The sequence below is a fragment of the Pleurodeles waltl genome, chromosome 4_1 (assembly GCF_031143425.1).
Source record: "Pleurodeles waltl isolate 20211129_DDA chromosome 4_1, aPleWal1.hap1.20221129, whole genome shotgun sequence".
NCBI classification, from domain to species: Eukaryota; Metazoa; Chordata; class Amphibia; order Caudata; family Salamandridae; genus Pleurodeles; species Pleurodeles waltl.
Genome location: NC_090442.1, coordinates 213,714,007 through 213,735,313, shown reverse-complemented (window position 1 = coordinate 213,735,313; position 21,307 = coordinate 213,714,007). Strand labels below are relative to the sequence as shown.

The 21,307-nt window shown below is 43.4% G+C and overlaps 1 protein-coding gene across 3 annotated transcripts in view; it reads left to right on the top strand.

Moving 5' to 3' along the window:
- The window catches only part of FOXM1 (forkhead box M1), a 140,025-nt gene that overhangs the window by 99,518 nt on the left and 19,200 nt on the right, over positions 1-21,307 (top strand). For all 3 annotated transcript variants that reach the window (XM_069228163.1, XM_069228161.1, XM_069228162.1), the window contains exon 9: positions 8,362-8,559. In XM_069228163.1, the coding sequence (XP_069084264.1) occupies positions 8,362-8,559 (198 nt within the window). The remainder of the gene's footprint in view (positions 1-8,361; positions 8,560-21,307) is intronic.

The following is a 21,307-nucleotide window of genomic DNA, read 5'->3' as shown; positions in this document are numbered from 1 at the left end:
ATTGATTTGCAAGTCTGTCCAGAGTAGCACAGTTGGTGAAAAACAATGGTCTATAATGCGACTCCAAGCAATCACCATAGCTGAGATTATTCATACATTACTTACATCACCTTGTCTTTTTTTCCGCTAGGTAAATCAAGGTACCCGCAGGTCAAATAAGTAGTTTTCCATCAATGGTTATTGTGCAAGTGCAGTTGGAATTTCTTATAACACTGAAAAGTATGGTCAAGGATATTTACCAGAGGTTGCCAGCTAAAACCCTTCAACATACACAGCATGAGTTAGTGTCAATTATGGAGCTTCCTGCCGTGCGTCATGTTCCTCCAACTCCTCCTGCTCAGCAGCCTACAGCAGATCAGAGCTCCAAAGCTGACAAACCAGCACCTCTCCAGCCTTCACTTAAGATAATACGTAAAAATATCCTTAGAGCTGATAATCCACCTTCATACAGTGAAGATCCACAAGAACAAGGGGATAGTGATAAGATGGTGTCACAGCAAAGTTAATGCAGGGGGTGTTCATGGCCTCAGCGTAAATGTATGTGATAATGAACTCAGTGAGACCAGTTTATAGCTTATGATGCAAGCCCACATCCGATCTGAGGGACTCACACTCTGACATCATTGCCAGGGGCATGATCTTACAGAAGAAGACATCTCAGGTTCAGTCTCCTTCTGTCTAACGGGGAGAAGTCATGTGTTCTTTAAAGTACTACAGATGCCAAAATCAAAGACCATTCCTCCAGAGATCTAATTTTCATCCGTATGGATCACAGTACTCCTACTCGAACCAGCAAGGGCAACACTATCCTCATTCCAACAAGCAAGGGCAAAAAACTGAGAGGAAAGGCCCTTTTTCTAGGATGGGTCCCCACCTTTTGCTAGATTTAATGCTGGTTACAGACTCTGAATATTGGGGCACTGATGTCCAGCTCCCAGCATGTGTTCTAACCCCTAAAGTATAAGTACAAATGGCTAATACTCGATTGACATATTTAAATTACCTCTGTCACTAGTATATGGTACTCTGTATCCAGGGTTTGTAAGTTAAATGTTACTAGTGGACTGCAGCACTGATTGTGCCACCACTACAGTGCCGAAGTGGAAACATGACTCCAGGCCTACCACTGCAGCCTAGCTTTGCAGTTTTCAATTTGCGAAACTGACCTTTCAAAATAAAGCTATTGCCAGTGTAGGCAGCTGGCCTGGTGTATGGTGAGCACCTATGGTGTTATCATCTTATATCAGGTATCCCCTATTAGTGAGGTGTAGGGGTGTAGGCAGTGTCTAGGAAGCCAGGGCTCTCTAGGGGTAGCTGTGGATGAGCAGCCAAGATTTATCTAGGAGACATGCAAAGCTTATGCAATACCACTGTAGCCACACAGCACTTACACACACATGAAAGAACCACACACTATTACAAAAATAAAGGTACTTCATTATAACACAAATGCAAGAACACTGAATAGGCATTCCCCCAACTGGAGGTAAGTAAACACACTATTGTATACACATTAGCAATCAGTAAATAGCATAGAAAGCAATAGGCATTGGTAAAAGAAATAGCAAATAGTTGGGGCATTAGGGGAGGGGCAAACAATATACTAAAAAAGTTTAATGTTAAAGGCAGTCACCCCCTCCCCCCCCCCAAAAAAAAGTAAATGGAATCAGTAGTGGGGAGCTGGAGGAACTAGGAACCTCAAGAGGTGAGTGCTGGAGTCACCCCCAGGAGAGCAGAGGTAGTACCTGGTTTTCCCCAAAACCAACAGAAGGAATTTGGAAAAGGATTGTGCAAGGCCCAACCAAGACTGGAAGAACGCAAAGGTGGATCCTGACTGAAGAGGACCTGCAAAGGAAGGGGAGCAAGTCCAGTTCGAGTTGGAGTGTCCGGTTGATGCAGGAGCCACTACCCACCCTTCTGTGGATACAGGACCAGATAGATTGTGGATGAAGAAGGTCAGCCGTGCAGCACAGGAGCCGAAGAGGAGTCCCAGAAGTGATGCAAGTGATGTCCCACTTCGGCATTTGAGAAAGTGTCAGTCAGTGGTGCCGGAAAACCACCAACAAGCCTGGGCAAATGCAAGAGCAGGAGAAGATTTTACAAGGCTGAAGAGGACCAGCAAGGATGAGGGGACTAGACCCAAGGAGGGGATCCCAGGGTGACCCTCAGCAGCTGGGTGAGTCACAAGTAGAGGAGGCAGACTCCTCTGGCAGCAAGCATAGGAGTCCTAGTGAGGCCTACTCAGCACACCTCACTGGAGCAGGAGGCAGGAGACTGTGCTTTTCAGGAAGTAGTGCTGGAGGCTGGGGCTCCACGATGCCTGAAGATCCCTTGGAGAAGGAACAAGCCTTGGTAGCTGCAAGAGTCGCGGTGCACAGAGGTACTGTCCTGCAAGGAGAGGCAAGGACTTACCATCTCCCATGTTGGACAGCTGGTAGAGGGGACCATCCCAGACCACCACCACCTGTGATGCATGATCCATGCAGCTCTGGAGGAGAGAGCCGGTCGTCATTGCAGTTGGTGCCTGCAGATGCAGGGGAGTGACTCCTTCACTCAAAGGAAGATTCCTTCTCGCTTCTTGTGCAGGCTGAAGACTCGCCGCCCTCAGAGAATGCACAACTGGGGAACTGTTGCAATTGCTGGAACAAGCTGAAGAAACAATGTTGCAGAGCAGAGTCATCGCTGTAGTTGCAGATTGTAGGTTCCTGGAGGATCCATTTGCAGTCCCAGTATCCAGAAAATGAAGTAAACGGTGCAGAGGAGTCCTGCTGAAATCTTTCATGTCGAATCTGAGGACCCACCCAAGAGGAAGACCCTGAAAAGCCCAGGTTGGGGGATTGGTCACCTTGCAGCGTAACCAACTATCAGGAGGAGGCTGTGAAGTCACCTACCTGACCTTGCCACTCAGATGCTCCCAGGGGCCTCTGCCCATCTTGGATTCAAGATGGCAGAGTCCAGTGCCCATCTGGAGGATCTCTGGGGACCACCCCTAGGGGATTGTCCAGTTTCACGCCAGAGCAGGGACCAGGGGTCCCTGGACTGTTGCAAAACGGTTTATGCAAGGAGGGCACCAAATGTGCCATTCAAAGCATACCAGTGGCTTGGGAAGGCTACCCTTCCCAAGCCATGTAACACCTATTTCCAAGGGAGAGGGTGTTGCCAACCTCTCCCGCTGGAAATCCATTGTTCCGCCTTCCTCTAGTTGAGCTAGTCAAGCAGCAGGAGGACAGAAACCTGTCTCGGGGTAGCAGTAGCGCAGGCTACCAGGAAAACCCCAGAAGACTGGTAGAAGCAATGCTGGGGGTCCGCTAAAGAGTCCCCAGAGTGCATGAAATCGTACAACAAATACTGACAACAGTATTGGGGTATGATTCTGCCATGTTTAATACGAAAATGCCCAGGTTCGAAGTTACCATTATGTAGCTGGACAGCTGTGTCCAGTACACAGGTAAAATAGCTTCTCTGCACTTACGAAGTACAGGGTAATGGAGCTAGAGTTTGTGGGGGCGCACACACACACATGCATGCGCACACACACCTGCAATCTGACCTCTGGGCTAGGAGGGCCTACCATAGTGGGTGACTTACAGTGAAATGGTGCAGTGACCTGTAGTGACAGAGTGCATGCACCTTTTCACGCAGGCTGCAATGGCAGGCCTGCAGACACATTTTGCATGGGCTCCCATGGGTGGCACAATACATGCTGCAGTCCATGGGGAACCCCTGGTGCCCCAATGCCATGGGTACCTAAGTACCATATACTAGCTTATATGGGGGCACCGGTACGCCAATTGTGTGGTGTACAAAGTCCTAAGCAACCAAATGTAGAGGGAGAGAGTACAAGCACTGGGGTCCTGGTTAGCAGCATCCCAGTGATAACAGTCAAAACACACTGACAGCAGGCAAAAAGAGGGTGCTTTCCTACAGCCAGGTCTATACCTAGTTTTCTAACTGGTAAATACTTTTGAGTCACCCCATAAGGTAGGTCCTAAGTGCTCATGAATCAGGTTGCATGGTACTTAAAAACAAAAAAAAAATTGGACATGTGTTCTTACATTTTACATATCCTCGCAGTGACCCCTCCCCAGAGACGTTTTTCCTGTGGCAAGGCTAAGTGTCCTACCAAAAAGCACAGGGTTACATTATAACACCTTTGAATGCATAACTTCAGTTTGGGAATGGCTAGACCCACGATTCAAAAACTTGAATTAATAGGAATTTAAAATCCAATCTGATAGTAAAGTCTGATTTTAAATTACTATTTTGAAAATGCCCTGTTTAGAAAGTAGCCCTTTTGTGAGTTAGTTCCCAATTGCCACTTAGCAATCTGCTGGGAAGCTGTGACTTGTTCTGAAGTAAAATGAAGAAAAGAGCCTTTTTTGACCTTCTCCTTACAGGATGGCCTGGTTGGGGGAAGGCGGGGTTGTCAATTGTACAGTCTTCAAAGGGACAGCCCATGTCACTGGTAGATGTAACCAATACCTAGGCCTGACATTGTCCAAGTAGTCAGTGGCACAAAGCACCTGCACCAGAACTGGTTTTGCACTGGGAGTTCCTCATTTCCCTATACACGCCTCAGGGTATGCCCATAGCTTTGACACAGGGAAGAAAGTTGTGACATCCTGGATTTTGACAGTGATGCATTCTGGAATTTATTGCCAATCCCCCACAGGAAGTGATGTTAAATTGTATAGGATTGCACCCAACCCACTCTAAAGCTTGTAAAGGTTATATCTCTGGTTTCCTTGATGCAATTATTGTTGTTTAGGTGTCTATTTGCTCATTAAAATCTAATATTTTTCTAAATTGCAGTGGGATTTTTATTTTGTTTTCTTTTTTCTTTATTAACTATTTCAGCACTAATAAATGCTTTACCCTTATTTACTTGAGATGGAACTGACTGCTCTCTTCCACAGCTACCCAGGACTGTGCAAATGTTTAAGTTAACATAAGCTTCCTGGACCCGATACACAATAGTGACATTACTACTTGGTGATGCTCACAACGACCTCAACTAACCACTTTCGCACACAAAGGAGTAACCAAACTTCAAAGTTTAGACCAGGGTAGTAGATGCTTACTTGACCACACTTTCCTCCTTCTGGACTATGCTGGTAGAAAGCAGGATTTCTCACCTCTGTCTTAAATATGGATAGACGTGTACTGTACATAGTCAAGCATGGTCATGTAATAGAATTAATAGAAAGAAAACACCATATCACTCTCCAAGTCAAGAAAAACACAAGCTTGTAAAAGAGCTGAAATTGGAGATTTCCAGGCTCTTAAGTAGACGTTTCACAAAGGAGGTGTTTCTGATTTTTATTGGAGTTTCATTCTCTTAGCAAAGAAATCCAGTGCTGTTTATAGAACAGCGCTAGAGGTACGAATTGCAAATTATTACTCTTCAGGATATCTTTCTGTTCATCATGAAAGGAGAGATCATAGCTCTAGTAGACCTAGATGGTGCATGTTTCAACATCCCAATTCATCCGAAGCACAATATTTCTTTGCTTCATGGTGACGGACTGCCATTTCCAGGTAACGGCACTACCCGTTGTGTTAACTTATTCCGCTTAAATCTTTACCAAACTGTATGGCTCTAGTAGCTCCTTATGTTCGAAAAGAGATGCTGCAAGTATTCTGATCCTCACTATGGATACCTGGAAGAATCTGGTCTAGCAATCATTCCAGAAAACATTGTTTGCATCCAAATAAGGGACATCCTGTTTCTCTGTGCCTGGATATGTACAAGAGAATCATTGCACTCTAAAGCATTCCCCTGGTTCCTGTGCAGGGCTCAAACAATCATAAAAATGTTACTAGACCTGCAGGTCGAGTAACTTAAATAATCTACTCGACCTAACTGTAATGTACTTGGCCCGTAAACGGGTCTCAAATTGTGGGATCCTGAGCAAGTAGTTTACAGTCTCCTTTTTCTTAATTCTCACATATGATTGCACCTTCAAATATGTGAGCTCAGCATTTCCGGCAGTACAGAAAAACCTCTTGTTTGATTAAGTAGACTAAAGTTTGCTGCATGCATCATAAGAAGATAGCATAAATACCCATGAGGTCTAATCCACATAACTTAGGACTTATTTTAGTTGACTAACAACATTGCCATCAGGGCAGGAGTGTTTCTCAGTTTGATTAAACACTCAATTTTAATAAATATATGACTAAACCATGTGGTAACATATTGTCATCTACAACACAGTACCTTTCCAAGAAATGCCCAAAAACCTCTCCTCTAACTTGCAGCTTTACCGATAAAACTATATAATGTATTAACAAGCTGTGAAAATTGGGTTTCAGAAAACATCCTTTGCACATCAACATTTAAAGTATTCTTATTTGTTTTCATCCTATTACAATATTTATTCATCTCACAGAAATATAAAAAAGGGCTTTCACGACTACTGAAATATATTTGGAAATGTTTGCACAGTTGACTTAGTCGTTTAAATGCTGTGTATTTGGAAAAACCTGACACCCTATCTCCTTTTATTTTACATTCTAATTAGCGGGTCACTCAGTTCACCTTACAAAGTCCTGGAATTCTGCAGTCAGAAGGAAAACTAATTGTAAGAAAAACTGACTTTTGACCCCCTTTTGTGAACACAGAGCGAATGAGACATAACATTGCCCCTCACTTTTCAACTGAACAGAACACCCGTTTAGTGTCAGTTCGCCAGAACCGACCAGTAAGTATTAAAAATAGCTGGACCTGCTCAAATAAGACTCGCCAATGCGAGTGGTCGAGTGGATTTTTTTCAAGCCCTGCTGTGTAGTTTCAAACCAGTTTTACTTGTGAATTAGGAGGTTGTAAAGCCCCAGTGTCTTAGTTGGCAGTGTTGAATTTAATTTCTGCAGACATGTTAGTCTAGGTGGTATATATTTTTTTCTTTTCCAAAAACATTTTATTTTCCAGTTTTTGAAAAAACAAACAGCAGTGAACAGATTATTAGATACATATCTCTTCAGGCAAATACGGTGTAGAATCATTGAGGCAATTATCAATCATGCAAATTGCTATAATCCCTCCAGGAACCAGCTCGCCCCACATTTCAGACATCTTAGTTTGTGATGATGTTAAAATAACTTCATATGGCCCTGGCTGCCAAACAGCAAGTTCTTCCTAGCCTGGAACCAAAGAGTTGCTTTTATATTGACTGTACTCAAGCCGTCTGGCTGGACGATCAGCTTTTCCTAAGCTACTCTACCAAGATGAAAGGCAAAGTCAACCAGAGAAAGACATTATTAAAGTGGATCATTTTATGAATTAAGATGTGGTATGCCTTGGCAAAGGGCATGAAGTTCACACCACCAGAGGAAAATCTTCTACCTCAGCCCTGTCAATGGGAATTTCTGTTGCAGAGATCTGCAAAGGAGCAGACTGGGCTTCTCTCCACATCTTAGCAAAGCATTACTGTATGGACTTGAAGGGGCAGAGTGAAGGTCAATTTGCACGCTTAGTCCTTCAGGATTTCTTAATCTAACCAGCCATTCAACCCATCTCTTGGTTGGGTTCTGCTTGGGGAATTATTTCAAAAGGTGTGGAATCTGCAGGTAGAAATATTCATTAGAACTAAATGTTAGTTACCTTCAGTAACTATGCTATTGGTGGATACTCTATCCATTTACAGATTTCTCACCAACCCCACCTTCCTTACCTGTTTTCATGGCTGGTTACTAATTCAATCACTTTAATAAGCTGCCACTTCTAGAAATTGTACTACGCGTTGTCTAGCTGATGTCCTCATCGCTTTCGCCTGGAAAGCACATAAAAAATGGTTGGGAAACTGACCTCGGGGAGCCAGAAGTGGGTGCATTATGGTTCCAGAAGTTGAGCAAGTGCTCCCTACTGATCTGGAGTGCTATTAAATAGTTTCCAGATTTAGTCTGATGCCTGGAGTATTCAAAATGTGAAGAATCTGCAGGTAGATAGAGTATCCACCAGCAAGATTGTTAGTAATGTGCAAGTAACTTTTTTCTGCCAAAACAGCCATGCATATAACAATGGCTTTGTTTGGATTGCTTTGTTTCTTAGCTGTAGTCGCCAAAAGGAATGCCAAGCTAGGAACTTTCTGGTAAAATGAGAGCGCGGTGTTTCATGCCATTCCTTAGTATGTTCTTGAGTTTGCCCTTCATACAGGTTGATTATTTTTCTGAACTCATGCCTGGGTGAGGACTACAGAACTGAAGGATGCTCTCGCCTTCCCGATTGCTTATTTCAATATCCTTGTATACCCCAAAATCTTATTGGATATTTCTTTCTAGATATGTGCACAATAGGCATTAAGCTATTCAGCCAGAAGGTTTTTTTCTTTAACATTGAACTAAATATCTATTTCTTTGCAGCCAATCTTGCAGGGTGCATCTACATCCACTTATTTACCACTTGAATCTACTAAGGAAAATGCAGTTGTGGTCAGTGAGGAGGCTCCATCTGCTGTTGTCAAGGATGAAGAGGAAGATGCATCTCTGCTTTCTTCCTTGAAAGAGAACACGTCATATACCTCTCTTAAGCCTCCAGCATGGAGAAAGCATGATGTGCAGGTAAAAAAGCATGCTACTATTTAGCTTTTTTTGTAGGCATTCAGATCTTCTACATATGTAGTATATGCCCATACATCTGCAAAGAGAAAATAATGCATTTCTATAGCTCCAACCTGAATATACACTGTATTCAAACAATTGAGTTCAATACCAAACTGATGGTTGATTTGTCCACAGTAGATTTTTTTGACTCTTGAAAGAACCAAGTAAAATATTTGCTTGTGAAAAGGCTCCTCTGTAGACGTAGCAATTTGGTACCTATGACTTCATTGGCGGTTCGGTTGAAGGAGAAACTGAATTGCATGCAAGTAACTTCTCTTGTAGGGGATCTCCATTGTATAGTCATAAGCACTGAATAGTCCTACCCAAGTGCAGAGACTCCGGAGCACTTCTTTAAAATATCTTCGTAAGTGGAAGTTTTCACCTTTCTTCATGAAGGCCTGTAAAGACACTTTAGAAAGACCAAATAATGCAGCCTATGTATATAGGTAATGCTGGCTAAACTCTTCATCTTAAATTAAAAAAAAAAAGGGCCAGCACCTTATAATTTTGAAGGTAGTTTGTAAACAGAATGAATCTCCCTCACAAACCCCTTCTGCATGATAGGGATGGAGAGGAGGACAGAGTAGCCCCATAGGCTGCCATTATATGGCTAAAATAGAGACTGTGCCTTCAATAACTCTGAGACCACCAGTATCCCATCATGTACAGCTGGTGACAGTTGCTTCAGTAGTTCTTTTTTTTTTTTTTTTCCCCGGCTCCTGCTGACAGGACCCTGGACCATTGAGCTTGGCCAATTATTTGTTTTTCTTTAAAGAAAATTCACCTCACAATTTTACAGGCAGCTCCCATACCCGATGTCTTTAGTCTTTCCCCACCTTTTTCTGTCATTTTCTGACAGGAGTTTGTGTTCTTCATTATCAAAAATGCCATCACTTTTGATGAATGCCCAGACTGTGTGAGAAAAAAGGCCAAGACAGATCCTCACAGAGTATGTATTCTATCATCCAGATTCCCATATACCTGGCATGTGTCATATTTGCAGGACCTTTTCCAGGCGCACCCTTTGTGACAGGGAGAAGATTTGCCTTCAGGGTGCAGAGGAACGGCAAAAGCAGAACACTCAATCCTCAGGGTGAGGAGAGTCCTCTACCAGGGCTCAGTCATCGGCCTCTGGAAGATGTTCCAGTCAAAGAAAGACTGAAAAGCATAGAGAAGAGGTGCAGCGCCGACCTGTTCACTGCCCATCCACAGGTCGATGTCGCAGAAATGCCACAGATAGACGTTGAGGCAAAGGGGACTGGCCTCCAATGATGACAGTCATCCCACAAACAGGCATCAGTGTCGAGGAGCCTATTGACGACGAGGCTCTCTCATTGGTTGCCGTCTTTATTGACTTTGACGAATCAGGGTCATTAGACGGCAAGGTCAAGATTGACGTCGAGACACACCCGATCACCGGCAAGACTTACTCTGAAGTCTTGATGTCGTTTGCTGTCAAAAAGTAGGTCGACGTTGAGGGAGCGTGGAAGTCGATCACTATTTCAGATTCCTCATGACTTCAAGAACTGCGCATACAGCGGAGACAAATGTACAGTTCTTCAGATTCTGACTACTCTTGCACCTATTTCCCATCAAGGGACGTACCAGCTGAACCTCCTACAGTACCTTCTATGCTTCCTCCTCCACAGGAGACTCTACCACCAACAGCCATTACGAGAACCAGATCTTGTTCTCCTTTAAAGCATCATTCAAGACATCGCTCCAGGCACCATCAACATAGTTCATGACACTCGCCTAGAGCACCAAGGCACTCACAACATCATTATACAAGGTCTTGATCCAGACACACTTCTCATACTTCCTCCACAAGTACAGAGAGATATTCCTCAACTTTCTCTGTCTTTCCACCTCAACGCATCTCACAGGTGGATGATATTTCTACCTTTCAGGAAGTATTAGTCAGAGGTGCCAATAAATTAAACATACCAATGGCCACATCAACACCATCTGTCACTTTCGAGACATTGCAGCATAGATCAGCCTTACGTCCTGAGCTACCCCTGGTTCCAGGTCTCTTGGAACCAGCAATGGCCCTTTTACTCCAGTATTGGAACTTTCATAGATTCACATGTTTTTCCTAACCCCATCATCGATCAAGCTTGAGCCATCAAGACTTCAGAAGAAGTATCATCCTCCCGACCAAGACCTGGCCTCCCTACGCATGGACAAAACTCCAGACTCAGTGGTTGTGGTGGCTGCGATAAAACAACATGCCACAGCTTCCACCGGACAAAGAGCTGTAAAGTGGATTCTGAGGGTCAAAGTCTGCAGTACTGCAGGAACTACAATGAAGGTGGCAAGCGCCACTTCCTTATTAGGCTGCTATGACAGAGCCCTCTAGGAATCGCTGCAACAGTTTGAGGATCTCCCTAGGGATAAAAAAGGATTTGAATGAGATTCTCAGTGAAGGCCTAATGGTATCAAACCAAATTATCAGCGCAGCAGCAGACTCCTCTATACTAGCAGCACACAAGTCTTAACCAAGAATACTCACCTTACCCTTCTCAGGTACCACTCTCTTCGGTTCTCACACAGACAATGAGATGGCGAGGATAAAGGCAGAGCTAGAGACATCAAAAGCCGTCGGTCTACAAAAACCTAAAGACTCAAACTTTCAGGCCTTTCCACTGCCGTTTCTCTTCACAAAGGGTTCAAGCCCCTTGTTGGTATCGGGGTCGCCAACTGTCTGCTACACAGTCTCAACTGTGCTAATGGTCTTACTAGCCCTACGAGAGGAAGCAGGCTAGAGGAAGATCAAGCCAACGGCCTGCTCGGTGAGGCAACCAACCAACAGGATCAAATCTCTGACTCATCTCTTTCCCCCTCTTTCGTTACCCTCTCCAGTAGGGGAAAGCATCCAGCATTACCTGGAAGACTGGCAAAACATCATGCAAGATGCCTGGGTTCTGAATATTGTTCATAATGGATATTGTCTCAGATTCACCAGTCCCCCACTGTCTATTCCTCCAAAACCTTCCAGATTCCACAATTACAAGCGAAGGTAGACATTCTATTACAGAAGCACGCAGTGGAGCCCGTTCTGCCTCTCCAACAATAAACTGGGTACTTTCTCATCAAAAAGAGACAGGAAAGAATTTAGACCCATTCTTGACCTCAAACTGGCAAACAAGTGGATTCGATGAGAAAAATTCCAGATGCTGGCATCAATTACATAAAGGGGATTGGCTCTGCTCCATCGACCTTCGAGACGCATACTTTTATATACCAGTAGCCAGAAAAAATCGAAAATTCTTGAGGTTCATAGTGGGGCACAACCATTATCATTTCTAAGTGCTTCCATTTGGCCGAAAGTCAGCACCCAGAACGTTCTCCAAATGCATGGCAGTAGTTGCTGCCCATCTCCGAAAGCACAAATTATGCCTCTACCCATAGCTAGAGGATTCAAAAGCTAATCAAGGTGTCCATGTTTCAAGAGGCTCATCTTCACTCCAATTGGACTTGACATCTCCTGCAACAACTGGGCTTTCAGGTCAACGATGTAAAATCAACCTCTGTCCCAGTGCAAACGATACACTACCTGGAGGCCTCCATCAACACCCTCCGAGCAAAGAGGAGAGATGGTTATCAATCCTTCAGAAATCTCAAGGACTCATGAAAACCTCTCATCCAACTGTAAGAACCGGTATCCTCTCTCCTCAGCTCGATGACTTCTTGCATATTTTTGACACCGAATGCCTGTCTCCACGTGAGACCCTTGCAGGAATGCCTCGAGGACCAATGGGACCAACTGACAGGCAGTTGGGATGGCAGAATTCAGCTATCCCATCACGTGAAACTTTCATTAAAATGGTGGTACGCGCCAACCAATATCCTACAAGGAACACCATTCCATCTCTAGGTTCCTCCACAAACTATAGTCACTGATGCCTCTCTCCTAGGATGGGTAGCCCACATGGATAACCTCCAAATTCAGGGCAAGTGGTCGCAGAGAGAATCAACATATTACATCAACCTCCTAGAGCTGTGCACAGTTCATCTGGCTCTGAAAGCGTTCCTTCCATCGTTCAGCTCCATCACTGCTTGTTCAGACTGACAATACAACAACCGTGTACTACCTCAACAAACAGGAAGGGACTAAATCCAAACCCTTGTCTCATGAAGCTCAAACAATCTGGAGATGGCTTCTGGCTAGGGACTTATCAATAACTGCAACTCACCTTCGAGGAGTACACAGTACCCAAGCAGATTCTCTCCGCAGACTCCTAGAAAACCACAAGTGGGTCTTAAATGACGATGTTGTTCAAGACATAATTCAACGGTGGGGAACTCAGTTTGTCAATTTGTTTGCCACTGCAGAAAACACCAAATGTTGAAGCTTTGCATCGAGGTACTTCTAGTCAGGAACCATGGTCTGGCAGATTTCTCTATGCTTTTCCATTGATTCCACTAATCCCAGCAGTCGTCCTCAAGCTGTCTCACTCGAGAGCCAAGATGATACTCCTAGCTCCGGAGTGGCCAAGGTGGTTCATGGACCTCCTTCACCGGTCCATTCATCCACAGTTCAAGCTGCCTTGGAGACCAGATCTACTGACTAAATGCGGAGGCCAGATAGTGCCCCCCAGTCTCTCCTCTTAAAATTTGGCAGCATGGTTCCTATGCTAGTGCATTATGGACATTTGAATCTGCCCGCAAGACTGCAGGGACATCCTCTGGGAGGCGAATCGGCCTTCCACATGCTCCGCATATGCCTTCAAATGGAGGAGATTCTGCTTACGTTGTTCATCTAGGAACAAAGACTGTACCACTTGCCAGGAAGATGTCATTCTTCCATAATTACTCCATTTGGCACACTCTGGCTTGTAATTCTCTTCTATAAAAGTTCACCTGACCGCTCTTACTGAATACAGAAAATGTCCCTCACAAACCTCTTTTTTTCAGAATCCATGTCATCAAGGATTTCTTGGAGGGTTTAAAAAAGGTCCTTCTTCCCATTAGGCACCCTTCTCCTTCATGGGAACTAAATATAGTTCTTTCACGCCTTATGCAAGATCCCTTTGGACCCATACATAAGGCCTCTCTCCAACACTTAACCTGGAAAGCCGCTTTCCTGGGGGCCACACATCTGCTCGCAGAGTTAGTAAGATCCAGGCACTCTGTTCACATGAACCATACACCATATTTAATTCTAACAAAGTAGTCAGGAGGACTCGCCTGAAATTCCTCCGTAAGGTGGTTTCGGACTTCCATGTCAACCAAACAATAACTTTGCCAGTATTTTTCTGGAATCCTTCTACTCCAGTGGAAAGATCTCTACTTTCTCTGGATGTAAAACGAGTACTGAAATTCTACCTTGATAAGACATGAAGCATCAGCAAATCCGACCAATTGTTTATCAACTATGGTCCCCTCTGTACAGGCTTTGCCACCTCCAAGCGATCCAATTAAAGATGGATTGGCTCATGTATTTTACTGTGCTATCAAAAAGCTAACACTCCCTGGTAGACCAAAAGGCAAACTCTACTAGAGGGAAAGCAGCTACTACTGCTTTGCTGCACAATATTCCTATTCCAGAGATTTGAAAAGCAGCACCCTGGAAATCAGTTCACACATTCACTAAACGCTACTGCCTAGACTCTGATGCTAGAGCAGATGCTATTCAGTGCTTATGACTATACATGGAAATCCCCTACGAGCTAAGGAACAATTTCTTTCTTGTAACTCCAGTTCTCTCGTTGGGGAAATTCCATGATAAGTCATAAGCCCCAATTTCCCTCCCTGGGGGAATAAAAGGAGGTATCAATACACACTACATAGGTCTCACATCGCCTACAAAAAGAACTGAAGCAACTGACACCAGCTGTGCATAATGGGATATTGGTGGTATCAGAGTTCTTAATGGCACAGTTGCTCTTTTAGCCATGTAATGACAGCCTATTGGGCTACTCTGTCCTTTCCTTCATAATCTATCATGCAAAAGGGGTTTGTGAGGGAGACTCATTCTGTTTACATATTACTCTCAAATTTTAATGTGCTGGCCCTTTTTTGATTTAAGATGAGTTCAGACAGTGTAGCCTGTATACATATGCTGCATTATTTGTCACTTGAGTGTCTTCACAGGCCTTCCTGAAGAAAGGCGAAAACTTCCACTTAAGAAGAAACTTTAAAGAAGTGCTCTGGAGTCTCCGCACGTGGGCAGGACTATTTGGTGCTTATGACTTATCGTGGAAATTCTCCTACGAGAGAGCTGGAGTTACAGGTAAGAAACTGTTGCTTCCTTCACTTCCAGGAGATCCTCATCAATAGACCTAAGCAATGAATTGTCCTGCACACAAGCGAGATTCGGGAGCTCATTGAAAACATATATATGAGCCGTTTTAGTATAACAAATGTGCATATACATAAAAAAAAAAAAGCAGGCTAGAATTGGCCAAAATATATATATTTTTTCCTTTTAACAATAAAATAGGAAGGGAACACAGGACACTTCTAGCAGCCAAGCTGCACAAGCAAAGCCCAGAGGTTCCAGAAGTGACAAGTCAGTTAATTTTTCTGGCTTCAAGATGCTGGAGTGCCAAGCTCTACCCTTTGGGGCCTTTTCGTAAAAAAAAAAAAAAAACATCCTTTGAAACGCTATTTAAACCAGCTTAATCAACATCTTCTGGACTAGGAATTTTTTTCACTTTTTTTTTTTCTTTCTTTCTTCTTGGAATAGATTTATTTTTTTCCAGTCTGAATGACTTCACTTTGTCAAGACGAATGCCTGGCAAAAAAGCTCAATCAGACCCCCATGAATTATGTATTGTATGTCTCGTAGAAGATCAACACCCTGAAGACTACGGACACGGTCAGAAGGTATCCAGGAAGACCCTGAAGGATAGGTAGAAGATCAGGGTATGGGCCTGCAGAAGAGACCCTACTGAGCAGCCTCTGGATGTTCTAAGGAGTGAGGAAAATTTACCATTTACTTCAACACCCTCATTACGCACAAGGGACAACCCAAGAGTTAGATCTTATAAGCATGGTAGAAGGAGAGAAGATGATGTCCCTGTCCACGTTGAGACCAGGTTCATGCTATCCATCAAGGCATCATTTGACATCAAGTCCTCCTCCTCCTCCTCCTTTGACATTGACACCAAAGAATCCCCCTCATTGATGTCAATACTAGCTTCACCAAGACTGCCTTTTAGGTTCCCTGCTGATTTGAGACTTCTAATGAATTGCCCTTGCGCCTCAAAAAGGTTTTCTGACTGAGTTCTCCAGAGTGCACTCTCCTACTAGACATGTGACACCTGTGATCAGCTTGTTGCATACTCCCTCTTCACGGAGATCAGTCTTACAATTTGTTTTTCAAGCATTACCTACTACTCCACAACCTTTTTCGTCTTAATGGCCAAAGTCGCCAGTGGTTCCTCAGATGACACTAGTGCTATGTAAGTTTGCACCTAAGTAGACTTCACACACAAGGAGATCATTGCACGCTATATCTAGATGTTGCAGATGGTCTTGTTCTGCTTCAGAGTGATCTAAACGCCTTAGTGAGCGGTCAGGTTCTCACAGGACATCCAGAAGTCAGTCACTCACGTTTATGGTCATCGTAGTCTGACCATTGTAGTCTGACCATTATTCTGTCAAGTACTAGTCTCCAATGTTGACTGACTCTCTAACTGCAAAGATAATGCTCGTGGTTGACATATGCTTAACCCCTTCGCTGCCTGGCCTTTTTGTCCCTCAGGTGCCAGGCCATTTTTTAGCTATTTGGGGCAGTTCGCGCTTAGGCCCTCATAACTTTTTGTCCACATCCGCTACCCACGCCAAATTTGCATCCTTTTTTTTCCAACATCCTAGGGATTCTAGAGGTACCCAGAGTTTGTGGGTTCCCCTTGAAGACACCAAGAAATTAGCCAAGATACAGCAAAAGTTTTGTTGAACAATAATAGGAAAAAAAAGCTGCAGAAGAAGACGTGGTTTTTCCCCTGAAAATAGCATCAGCAAAGGGTTTACGGTGCTAAAATCACCATCTTCCCAGCTTTCAGGAACAGGCAGACTTGAATCCGAAAACCACGTTTTTCAACACAATTTTGGCTTTTTACTGGGACATACCCCATTTTTACTATTTTTTTGTGCTTTTAGCCTCCTTCTAGTTAGTGACAGAAATGGGCGTGAAACCATTGATGGATCCCGGAAAGCTAAACATTTCTAAAAGGTAGACAACATTCTGAATTCAGCAAGGGGTCATTTGTGTAGATCCTACAAGGTTTTTCCACAGAACATACCAGCTGAAATAAATGTTTAAAAAAATTGAAATTGAGGTTAAAAAAAAGCCATTTTTCTCCACGTTTTACCCTGTTTCCTGCGATGTCAGATTTTAAATAGCAATATACTGTTACGTCTGCTGGACTCTTCTAGTTGCGGGGATATATAGGGCTTGTAGGTTCATCAAGAACTCTAGGTACCAAGAGCCAATAAAGGAACTGCACCTTGCAATGGGTTTTCAGTGTATACCGGGTATACAGCAATTCATTATCAAATACAAAGCTACCTGTTTTTGTGGTGGGGAGGCGGCCATATAGGCAAACCTACCAAACCCAGACATTTCTGAAAACTAGACACCCGAGGGAGTCCAGGGAGGAGTGACTGGCGTGGATCCCACAGTGTTTTCTTACCCAGAATCCTCAGCAAACCTCAAATGTAGCTTTAAAAAAAAAAAAAAAAAATCCCACATTTCTGTTTGGGATCACCACATTGGCACAAATGTCCTACCACCCAACATTCCACCTCGGTTTCCCAATAAAAACGATACCTCACTTGTGTAGGTGGGCCAAGTGCCTGTGACGAGGAAAAACCCCCAAAAAGTGTTGTAAATCAGGAACCAAAGCGGGTCCAAAAGGGAAGTTTTGAAAAAAAAAAAATATATGTTTTAGGCCGATAAATGGGGCCGTATTTTTTTCGGTATGGATGTGACAATGCTGGGTGGTAGGAATTTGGTGGATTCCTGCAGATTCCGGAAGGTTCCATCACAAATGTGAGGAAAATGTGTGATATCAAGCAAAGTTGGAGGTTTGCAGGGCATTGTGGGTAGGAAAATGGTGCACATCACCCTGGACTCACCCGATGTTTAGTTTTTAGATATCTTGTAGATTTTTCTACATGGCAGTGTCCAAAAAGTGCAGCCCTCACCATTCCAAGTGGTACGATTTTGAGAGTTAGACAAGCTTTCATGGCCCAAATGTAAAATCAAAACCCAAAATAAGCAAATGTCCTCTTGCATGCCATTGGGATAAGATCTTTTAGTGTGCAGGGGTAGAGCTGAAAGACTGTTACCCCCTTCAGGTGGGGTGGGTGCATAACCACTATGTTGTTAATTCCCTGGCATCTAGCAGGCTTTCAGTAGTAAGAAGCACTGAATTATCCTGCCCACAAACTGGACAGTTCAGTGTTTGACTTTAATGCAGATTCCCCTTAAGGAGAACTGAAATTGAAGTACAATAAGTTTTCCTTTCCTGCGCCCACTTACCACAATTAAAGCTTCCCGTTTCTAGCTGGGCATGTGACTGAAGCTAGCCTTGTACGTGAAGTCTACCTTCTCCATGGATGAATAACCTGAGCATGTTAAGTCCCTCAAGCTAACTCTAACTGGAGATTGCAGCTGATCGTGATCATGAGGTCTTCGTACTTTACAGTGCACTTATGCTTTCCTGCTACTTTGCCTCTTTAGGAGTTAGCAAGTTTTTAGGAGTTCTTAAATCATTCTGCACCCTTACCCCCCAACTGTACCCCTATGTTCTCTCATTTTGTATTAACAGAGAATTGGGCATCTGTGAATTGGACATCCACACAGTAGCCTTCTGAAGTTTCCTCATTGGTTGGGTTAGGCACTGCCTTATCAGTGAGGCCTTTTCATTCCTGCTAGCCCTAGTCCTTGTTGACCCTTGGGCACCTCCTCGCAAGGCTCTTGCCACTTTTCCTGCCTGGGTTTGTGTGTGCAAAAAGAGGTTGGTTCTTTTGCCTCTGGACAGTGCTTACAGAGCACCCATCGCACTGACTGGCCAGGGGCAAAGGAACCAACCTTCATCCTTTCAAACCTGGGGTTTGAAAGGATGAAGTGCAGTTGAGCTACCAGAATAAGAGCACGTCTTCCATTTCCTCTTAGACAATGTCTTACTACGCCTGAATATTAAACCAGCTTCCCTAATCCCTCTCTCGTCTTGATCCACTTTGAAACTGGATGTGACCACCCATTTTGGAGATGCCTCATTTTTATTCTCTTGCATTGAAAAAAATGGGCCTAAAGTAGCTGACTCAGTCCCGTCTTGTTTGAGGATCTCTGATCAGGGGCAAGTGTCATGGTCTTCCGTGGTCTCCCCGCGTTAAAAGCAAAGGTAACTGATTCTTGATAGCCAAGTTTCATAATGTATGCCTTCACCTCAGTTACCGTAGTTAGGATGCATTAATAAACCTGGAGATATACCGCTCTTTTTTTTCGACTGTGGTTGGAATGGAATATACCCTGTCTTGGATTAGAGCAATGAACAACTGGGACACATGATTCCGACACAGCAAAGAGGTATCTCAAACTCTTGGTCATAGGTCTGGATGACCCTTCTCCCTCATTCAGAACTATCTGTTAGACGTGTCACTGAAGCCTCCTGTGCATTCATTGTACTGCTGAGAAGAGGGAATGGAAAATGAAGCAACCGAGCAGCATGCAGCACAGATGCCAAGATGCCATGTAATGCTGGAGTAGTCTGAGACGGTCTCAAGGAGAGAGGAGTACCACAGCCAAAAATACTAGTTGAGTGTAGGAAGAATAAAGCTTGGCTGCAAGAAAGAATTATGTCCACATAAATCTGTTTTAAATGCACCTGGCTTGCTATTATCCAATTCAAAGATACTAATTTTACTGGCCAGAGGGAGTGAAAGGCAGAGTTGCATTTGTTGAAAGTCATACTCGCAACATACATCTCAATGAATATGTCACTGGCAGCATTTAGCAGTATACAGTACTGTTGCGGATATACAGTTTCTGAAAATCATTTGCATTCTTTACGAATATTTTCGCAGAAAAACGAACTCCAAAGATAAAAATTAAATGGGCCTTTGAGTCAAATGCATAAAAGTACATCAAGCTTGTGAATTCGGAACATTTTATCAACAGAAATTTTGATTAATAAATTAGACTGAATGATTGAAAGATACCAGCGGTCTCCCACAACTGTTGTCTCTAGAACACATCACCTCTTTAGCTAACCACTTGCTATGCACATTTTCTGGTCTATGAACATCTATTAAGTGCCATCCTTTGTTACCACTTCGTGAATGTGTAAAACAAAAACAAAAAAATATATATTAACACATTTTAATTTGCTAACCTAATATGTGCCAATTTATTTGACTGAAGTCGCCCATCAGAGGCAGCCCCACGATCTATTCCAAGCAAAACTCCTAAGAAGTGCAATGACAATATTTCATAATTTATATATTTCTATAAAGTGGCCACATCCCTTCTCATTTTAGCAGGCTATTGATAAGTGGGTAAAGTATTGTAAAAATCTACTGGAATGTGTATGATCTACTGTTCTGCGTCATAGGATCTTGAAAAAGTCCTGAATGTTACAGTAATTCTCCACTGCATGAATGGACCCTCGAACACTGATAGCTAAGCTAAAGGGTGAAAAATGCAGCATAATACAATGCAGCAAATCACCTTCAGGTAGCTTATTCAGGTGAAGTGTTCAGAATATTTAGACTATGAAATATATCATTGTCAGGAGTAACTTTCCCCATCTCTACATTGGGGCACCTAGGGACACAGCCTGCTGTCTATCATGTTTTAATAGATAAAAAAAGAGCAGGCGGATACTTTTACACTAGAAACGTCAAAATAGCACAATGGCTTTTGAGAAGTCAAGGGATTTCCAGTACTGGCAGTACTGTTTTTTCTGGCTCGTGCAACTGGAATCCTGCAACACTTACGTGGTTTTACACTCTTAATTTTCTCAAAACAAATCTTCTCTGAACCTGCAGTTTTTTACTTCATTCAATGTATTTTGGTGAATTTAAAGACCTTTTTCCATCTTTTTTTATAGAGCTATGTCTTCTTTGGTGTAGTGCCATTCTTGTGGAAGGAAAAAACTGCTAGAGACGCTCACAAAGTCTGTGTGATCCGTTTATCGCTACTTCACATTTGGGCAAGGGGTGTGATGTTTGCAAAAAATTATCCAAAAGAACCTTAAAGGATAGGAAAGGCGCAGCCACCATGAAATTCTCTGCTTCTTCTATTACTGGGTCATCCTCCTTTAAGAATTCCCATAGAAGGGTGCATTGATCCTGCCTCACGGGGGGAGAGGGATCTTCTCCAGATATTACACATGGCCAACAAAAGAGTAAAATAGCGAAAGTGTGTGCTTCATCAAATTTTTCCACAGCGGGGGACTGGATGTGCTCTGTACATGTACAAAACAATTACTTCCATATTGCTGTAACAGAAAAAGCACAGAAAGAACCCGAGGTTTCTAGTAAAAACCTTGCACTACCAGTGCTTCCTTATGGTCTGAAATCCATCCCTCAAACTTAAAGAAAAAAATGGTGGCAGCAGTAGCATCTCTCCTTTTGAGGTCAAGCAGTATTCATCTTCCCTTAGACGATTGACTGATAAATTCTTAACCAAATTAGAACTCCTTCCTTCAATTTCTAACTTACTTCATGGTAGCGCTAGACATGATGC